The sequence below is a fragment of the Sylvia atricapilla genome, chromosome 3 (genome assembly GCF_009819655.1).
Source record: "Sylvia atricapilla isolate bSylAtr1 chromosome 3, bSylAtr1.pri, whole genome shotgun sequence".
Classification (NCBI taxonomy): Eukaryota; Metazoa; Chordata; class Aves; order Passeriformes; family Sylviidae; genus Sylvia; species Sylvia atricapilla.
The window spans coordinates 1,022,504-1,030,715 of record NC_089142.1 but is presented as its reverse complement, the minus strand read 5'-3'; the positions used below and the strand labels follow the sequence as shown (position 1 = coordinate 1,030,715).

Sequence of the window (8,212 nt, the reverse complement as noted above, 5' to 3'; positions counted from 1 at the left end):
AAATGTTGATGGCAAGAAGGGAAGAGAATTCTGGCTTTGTCATGAAGTGAGGGAGTTACTGAGCGATGGCCACAGTAATTTGCCCTATCTCACCAAATTTGGGAGCAATTGGATACCATTGTCTTCATTGGGCTTGAGAGCATCATCATTGGAACTACATTTTGTGGAGAGCCCTAAAAAAGAGCCTATAGTTCTTCAAAACTGCAAAGCTGCTGTGGTCCTTCCACCACAAGGAAGTGGCCTAACGCTTCTCCAGCTCGGACAGTGCTTCCTCCTTGGTGATTCTCTGCCACGCCTCAGGGATTTCTCCTCTTCCCTGAAATTTCTTGTTGTACAAAGCTTCCAGCTGTGTCCTGAAATGAGACACAAACCATTTCCAGTACGCCTGCATGGATGAATCAGGAAGAATGTTCCAAGTGGAAACAGGAGGTCCAGCATCACGATATGTCTTGTATGGGATCCATGGACTACCAGCATAACGGAATTCACAGTCACTTGCAACAAGGCTGGAACAAATGTCAATGCTGAGGTGGTCTGTATCAATCCACTTCCATCCTGTCACACCTTGTGGCCGATGGAAGATGAGCTGATGGTCTCCATCATGTCCCTGCATGGTGTTTGTGCAGACAGCCCCACAAAAGGGACACTGTTCCCAGCACCCCGAAAAATGCTCTGCCAGGATGGTGTGAGGCTGTGTTGAAAATGAGCTCATGTCAGCATCAGCAAATTTTTTCTTGAGCCTGTCCCTCAGGTCTTCCACAGCTTTTGCCACGGCACTGCTCAGGAACTCAATGTCTGTGACCTCCTGGTGCTCGATGCCCTTCAGGTCACTTCTGGGCAAGTTGATCACCTCTGTCAGTTCCCTGCAAAACTCATCCAGCCAAAGAGAGATTTTGTCTTCTCGGTCCTTTCTGTCTTTGACAATTTGGGTTGATAAAGAAACAGCTGACCAGATGTTTCGAAAAAGAAGATTAAGAGAGGAATCAAAAAACTTCTCCAGCCTTCTGTTCCCATCTAAACAATGACTTTTAACTCGTGTCTCAATATAACTCTGAAAAAAATCTTTTGGAAACTTAAGGTACTGCTTAAAATACTCAAAATTCTCCTCTTCTGCCAGGTATCTCAGAATGGAAACTTCCAGATTGGCTCTGTTGCCCTGGAAATCTGGTGATTTGCCCTGCATATCCTCAGCAATGTCTTTAGCTGTCCTCTCATAGACTGCCTGGCGAAGAGCTGGTTCAATCTTGTCACAAAGGAAAACAGCAAAAGTTGTGACTGAAGCAGCTCCTTGGCAGGAAATCTGGAAACACTGGAAGAAATATTCTCTCTTGCTGTTCAGGTACACGACTGGGTCATTTGCCTTTAGAAATGCTTCGTGCATGGCTTTAAACCTCTCTGCTGCCATTTTGCACAGATACAGAGACAAATCGATGCTGTACTCTCTGTTAAAAGTACATTTTGCATGGCTGGGGACAGAGTTCACACCTTCCTGTACTTCATTGAGTATTTCATGAATAAAACTTCGACTATAATCACGTTTCTCCTGTTCCCTCTTATCAATGCCTGCCATCACACTCGCTATGATGTTTTCTGTGATGTGCTGAAAGTCGATGACATCAGCACTGAAAAAGCTCCTGGGATCTGGGATAAAGCCGAAATACTTTGTCTTTGAAATGTGTTTGTCCGTGTCAAAAGAAAATCCTCTGCCTCTAGAAAATGACCTGATCCGTTCATGGAAACCTGGCTCCTTGAAGTGCCCCAGAAGGACATCTTCAATTTCCACATCAATATCCACCTGTTCTGGAGGAGGAGCAGCACGGGAGACTTCAGCAATCCACTTGTTCCAGACAAAAGTAAAGTTGTCTCTCAGTTCTCTCTCACTGAGACTCTTCCCTTTCAGACTCACAGCCAGCTCCCTACTCCTTCTCAGGAGCTCATCTTCATATTGCAAATTCCTGGCATCCAGTTTCCTCTGCTCCTTCTGTAGCTCAATAAGATTCTCACATTTCTTTTTCGTTTCATTAATAAGAGTCTCTTTCAGCTCTTTCAGCTTCAGCTCTGTGCTTGATTTCCACTGTACCAGTATCTCATGGTCTTGGTCTTCCCTGAAATACTTTTCCACTTCTTTCTCAATGTCATCACTTGTCTCTTGCACCAGCCCTTCAAGCTGTTTTCTGGTGACATTCTGCAAGTCCCCATTCCGAATTTTGTTGTCCAGTCTCATCTGGACATCTAAGACGTGACTCCTCAGCTTCCAGGTCCACTGACTAAAGGCACTTTCCAGTTTCCTGTAGGCAGCAATCTCCAGGGAATTCTTGAAGCTGAAAACAAAGTTTTCATTCAGCAAAGCATTCCAGAGATCGCCAATCCGATCTTTCAGGCTTGAGAGCCTCAAAATGCGGCGCTGCAACTGTTTCTGGGCAGCCTGGAGGATTTTGCTCTTGAGTTGCTGGACGTTCTGGCTGTAGGTGGGGTTGGGTGGTGCCATTGGGGGGTTTCCTTCCCACAGGTGAGAAAAGTAGAGAATGTGCGTGTTCACATCAAAGCAAATGACATCGCTGAAGGAGGAGACATCACAGAATTCCTGCTGAGCAGCTACCACAGTCATTTCATCCAGCTTCTCCTGAAAATGCCTTCGTCCTTCCATGTTCTGCTCCCTGGCAGTTATTTCTCCCACATTTTGGTGGACAAAGATGCAGCTTGGGGAAAGATTGACTTTCTTCATCCTCAGGAAAGCCTGCACAGCAATCTGGAGAACATCTTGCATTTCTGATGGATTTTCTCCAAAGACATTGATCACGGTCAAGTTGCCAACACCAATGACAAAGGTGGCCAGCTCGTTGTCATGGTTCAGGGACTGTTTATTGGCCATCTCGATGGCACGAAGTCCCTCTGTGTCAACCACCAGCACAAAATCAAAGCCCAGGTCTTGCTGCAGCTCCTGGCCCACTGGGATCAGCTGCATAAAGGCTCCGCGGGTGCATCTCCCCGCGCTGACGTTGAACTGCAGACCAAACATGGCATTCAGCAGGGTGGACTTGCCCGTGCTCTGGATGCCCAGCACCGAGAGCACAAACACTCGTTTGTCCCCCAGCCTCTCAATTAAGCTGTCAAAGATTGCTCCCACCCAGCACAAGGGCAGGTAAGAAGCGTCCCCATCCATCAGCTCCACAGGATATCCCAAAACCATCAGCTCTGCTGCGATTTCTGGCAGTTTGGAAAAATTGTAATTCTTTGTCTTCATTAATTGCAGAGCTTCATAAATCTGCCCTGCCTCTCTCAGAAGGTGCTCCAGGCCAATGGATGAATTGTTGATTTCATCAGAGAGGGCATCCAAGCGACTCACCAAATCAGAATTCACCCTGCATTTTTCCTTGCTTTTCTTTCTTGACTGGATTTCAAACCATACCTCGTGATAGTCACTCCTCAGTTTTTCAAGGGGGCCACAGGACAGCTTGTCCATAAAGACCTTCATCCACTGAAGGAAGTATTTCTTGGTATCTGCTGGCTGGGTCTGGAGAAAGCCAAGGAATGATTTCATCAGTGGGTTGAGGGGAAAAGCTTGATCAAATTGCTTCCTTCTTATTGATTTCTTCTCATTTTCAATTTGGCTGCGATGATGCTCAATGCTTTTGTTTCCTTTCTCCTGCAAGCGAGTGAGTTCTTTGTCCTTTTTGCACCACTCATTCCACAGTTTTCCTTGAAGTGGCAGCAGCTGGGATTTGATCTCAGACAGCTTGTTTTTCTTCAGAAGGTCCACCAGCTCCTTGGCCTTTGCTTTGGCTGTCAAACACGAGGGTTGGTCTACATCCACTACGAATCCGTGCTGGCGAGCTTTGTCCACGCAGGTTTCCAGACTGAAACATGGATTAGACCCTTCAAGGAGACTTCCAATTGCCTTGGTCAGCTGGTCCATCAGTTCTGCTTCATTTCTGTTCTTGATCCCTATTACTGTTGTTTTACTGGATCGTCCAGCTGCAACATTCTCTTTTTCCGTGAGAAGACAAACCAAAGGCCTTTGTGACTTCCACAAGCCCTGCAGAATCTCTTTCTTCTTTCTGTCCATGTGCTCCAAGTCAGACACAAGAGCCACGTTCACAGCAGATATCTCCTGCAGGAACTGCAGCTGTGCTCCGTGATCCCTGGCATCTCCATGCAGGTTACAGAAAGCCATGCAGCACTCAAAGGTGTCATCGGGGCTCCCGCGGGGGCAGTACCAGGCGATCTCCACCACCCCTTCCATCAGCAAACGCTCTCTGGTGCTGCCCCTGCAGTGGCGGTGGAAAAAAGTGTCATGTTTGCGTCTGCTCAGCAGAGCGTTCAGGAGCTGAGACTTGGAAGAGGAGGCTGAGCTGCCAATGCGGATGAAGGACACGATGGGTGTCTGGGCCTGAAAGATGAGTTTGTTGTTGTAACTCTTTGTTCCAGACTGATTTCCTGATTTCCCTGCCTCTTTCCAGGTCCTTTGGATTTGGCTGAGGGCGTAGAGCGGGAACTCGATGTGTGAAGTGCACGGGTTGGGCACCAGCAGAGGCAGCGCCAGTTGGCAGAAGGCCAGCTTGGTTGCAAGGGTCTGTCTCAGGAAGTCATCAGCACAATGGAAAATGGCCATCTGCAGGTCCATGGGGTGCACATGGCCATCCCTGCTTACAGGTTCAGGTGCTGCTTCCGTCAGATTGTCAAGAAACTCTTCAAAAGGGTCTGACGGTTTATCCTCTTTTTCTCTGGTTTGTGGCTTGGGTGCAAGGCCTGGGTTGCTCTTATCCCAGCAAGTCAGGTACCTCACCTGGTAATCCACAGTCAACAGCTTTTGCAAGAAGTAACATGGCAGTTCTGTGTCCTGGCTGGGCTGAGTGTCCTTCAGAGCTGTCTTGCAGATGGTGTGGAAATTTGGCATCCCCATTTTTCTTGGATAGTGACTTTCCAGTCCAAGACGCTTGAGCAACTGCAGGAACTCCTGATTTGCAATGGCTTCATTTGCTTTGGATTGGCTGCTGTCTGACTTGGACTTGGATTGATTGGGGGGCTCAGTGGTTGGAAAAGAGTGTTCCAGGTCACTGAGTATGTTCTGCATCCTCTGTTTATCCCATTTCTCATCCAAGCTCCCACTGATCAAGGAACGCAAGTCCCGTTCCAGCCTCTCCCAGTCTTCATCTCCACTGTGCTTTTGGAGGAGATTCTTTATCCGTGGGGACCACGTGCCTTTCATGTGACCTTCCATGAAGACTAAACGCTCCCTCTTCTGCTCAAGGGACAGCTCTTGTCTTTCAGGTGTCACAGTCAGACCCGTCAGCAGGAGGAAGGCCTCAGCTCTGTTGGCATCTTGCTTCTTCAGGTTCACGTACTCCTCATGTGCCGCTTCCATTTCCTTGGCCATGTACTGAATTTCTGGGTGTCCAAGGAGGTGCTGGAAACTGCTGCTTTCCACCTGGTACCCTGTGCTGGTGGCAATCAAGAGCACCAACAGTTCCATGTCCTTCTGGGCCCGTTCCTGGAGAGACTGGAGTAAGGAATAAATGGCCAGGCTGCTGGTCTGGGTGGCTTCTATCTTTGCATCATGAACAGCATAAGCAGAGCTTCCTGGTGCATAGGTGACAGCATGGATGTGCTCCTTCATTTGCTGCAGTGTTTTGATGAGCTCTCCAAGCTCAGAGACTTTGGGAGACTCGGGAAGTGCATGCTCAGTCTGGGAGATCCACTGCATAATGGAGGAAGCCTCAGGGAAGTCCTTGACAGAGTAGATATGAGGATCCAGGAGGCTTCTCAACATTACCTTGATAGAGCTGGTGTTTTCTGGAGGTGACTCCTGGCAGCTGTGCACAGTGTTCACCAGAAAGTCCTGCAGGGCTTTGTCTGACAGGCACATGTTGATCCACACACTGGGGTTCCTGGTTTTTGCATTCAGATCATCTTTTAGCTCCATCAGCATGAGCAGCTTTCTTTCATCCACCGTCACCTCCCAAGCCTTTACAGTCCCCATGAAATCTCTGGCCTCTTGCACTGCAATTTCTATTTCCTCTCCAAAAGTAGTTCTAACTCTCTGATTTGTCAGCTCTTTGTACGCAGCCCTGAGGGCTCTGCTCATCTGACCCACGGACTTAAAATCCCCGCGGTGATTGCACAGGATGATCTCCCACACTGGGATCAGCTCAAAGCCACGGTCGATAACGCACCACGTTGTGTTATCAGACACGAGCCCTGTTCTCCACTGAGGAAGAGAAGCTGTGTCTGGGGGGCCCCCTGTGTTGACCACATAGAGCAGAATTGTTGTATGGGAACTCTCTCCAGCTCTTCCCAGGACAGAAGGTTTTGAGTTGGATTTAGGAACATCAAGGGCTCTCACAGCACTGGCCCTGAAGCCACCTCGGCTGGCCCTGACATAGCGGTTCAGTGCTTTAGACATTTGTAATTTAATCTCTTCCCTCTGCTCGGCTCGGAATCCTTCTGTGGATGCCTTCCACCAGAATATCCCCCCAAAGTGGAGGGGACCCTGGTTTACGTGGGACCCAAACCTGCTGAAGAACCTCTCACACCTATCCAGCAGGAGGGCCTTGTCTTCCTGAGTGAAGCTCAAAAGCTGCTCCATGTCTTGCAGCTCCTGCAGAGCCGCATCCGAGAGGAGAAGCTGGTGCCTTTGGAAGTGGCAAGAGGCCAGAGGGATGTACTGGTACTTGGTGCTGCAAAAGTAGCTCTGCTCAGAGTGGGACTGGTTGGTGTCCTGTGACTGTGAGGAGATGCTGTGATCTTTACCTGATCCCAGATTAGTCACCCAGGAAACAGCTTTGGCAGAAACACTCATGCTGAACCCCAGCTGCTCCATGGACTTGGTGAAAGTGGATTCTGCTGCAGAGGACGAGAACTCCTTCCCCTCAAGCAGCAATCCTTGCTCTGGACCAGTGAGCTGGAATCCCTCAGGAACCTTGAGGAGCTGCTCTCGCTTTGCCAGCACATCTTCAGGTCTGCTGGTTCTGTAGATGCCCTGCAGGGCCAGTCCCCCTGACGCCCGCCTCAGCACCTCCGTGTCAGGGATGTTCTCCCTCCTGACTGCTGACAGCTCCTGCTGCTCCAGCTGCTTCTGCATGCTCTCCAGCATATCTGCCAAGGGTTTCTCTGGTGGTGGCCAGAACTCTTTGGGAATCTCCATGGCTTGCCACAGAGTCTCTGCTTTGTGCCTCACAGCATCCTGGCTGTGGCTTTGGCTGTTGTGCATTTCTGTCAGATCCTTCAGGGCTTGTTTGGCTACTTCTTGTCTTTGCTTTTTGTTCTCCAAGTGCTTCTTCTGCATGTCTGTAGTGGTTGTTTTCTCTTCTGTTATTTTCAGGAGTTTCTGGAGTGCCTTCTTCTCCCAGCGGTACCGTACCTCACACTCCAGCCTGAGGTAGTCTTCATATTCCAGATGTTGCAGGGCTTCTCTGCACTCGATACCCAGGATCTGTGACACTTTGGGCAGCCAGTATCCAGCATTCAATCCTTCCTTCTGAAAAGCCTCTGCGAGGAGCTGTGCCTTTTCCTCCCTCTCCTGTGTGTCCTCCTGTGAAGCCATGTCTGTGGAGGAAGAAAAGAGACTTTCCCTAAGGTGCTGTCAGAGGCCCCAGCCTCCTGGCAGAGGCTCTGCAGCTGCTGAAGCCCCAAGGATTGCTCCCAGCCGGCTGCTGGAGCCCAGCCTGGGATGGCACGAGAGCCAGGCTCTCCTTCCAGCACACTGGATGTGACTGTTGCTTTCTGGTTTGCAGGACCAGCCCTGAAGCTGAGTGTGTATCCCAGAGACAGCACAGACACAGAAACACACAGACACACAGACAATCTCTGCCACACAACCTGCCCTTGACACGGTGCTGCCTTCACCATTGCTCACATCCTCCCAACAGAACTTCCCAATTTACAAGTGTAGACAGCAGGGGACATTCCTGGCTCCCTTAAGCACTGGCACAGCCCCTATGCCCATCCTTTAAGAAATAAAATACAAGTTTCTAAATTCAGTTTATGCATGTTTCTAAACTCCGTTAAGTATTGTTATTGTAAAGTGCCTTCTCTGGGTTGAATACTGGTTATCTCGTTATCTCACACCTATTGAAAAGCCTTCTTTGTTAAATACCGTATACCCCATACTTGTTGTTATTTTAATTGCAAACGCATGTCCTGAATGCTTTCCCTGTTAAATGCTACTGACCTCAGAACCTCTTTCTTTAGAACTGTATTCTTCCCTCCTGCC

General features: G+C 49.1%; 1 protein-coding gene across 1 annotated transcript; it reads right to left on the bottom strand.

The window, feature by feature from the left end:
- Positions 1–229: 229 nt before the first annotated feature.
- On the bottom strand, positions 230–7,571 carry LOC136358644 (interferon-induced very large GTPase 1-like). The gene has a single exon (XM_066314560.1). The coding sequence runs from the start codon at positions 7,541–7,543 to the stop codon at positions 242–244; it is 7,302 nt and encodes a 2,433-aa protein (XP_066170657.1). The 5' UTR covers positions 7,544–7,571; the 3' UTR covers positions 230–241.
- Between the last annotated feature and the right edge of the window lie 641 nt (positions 7,572–8,212).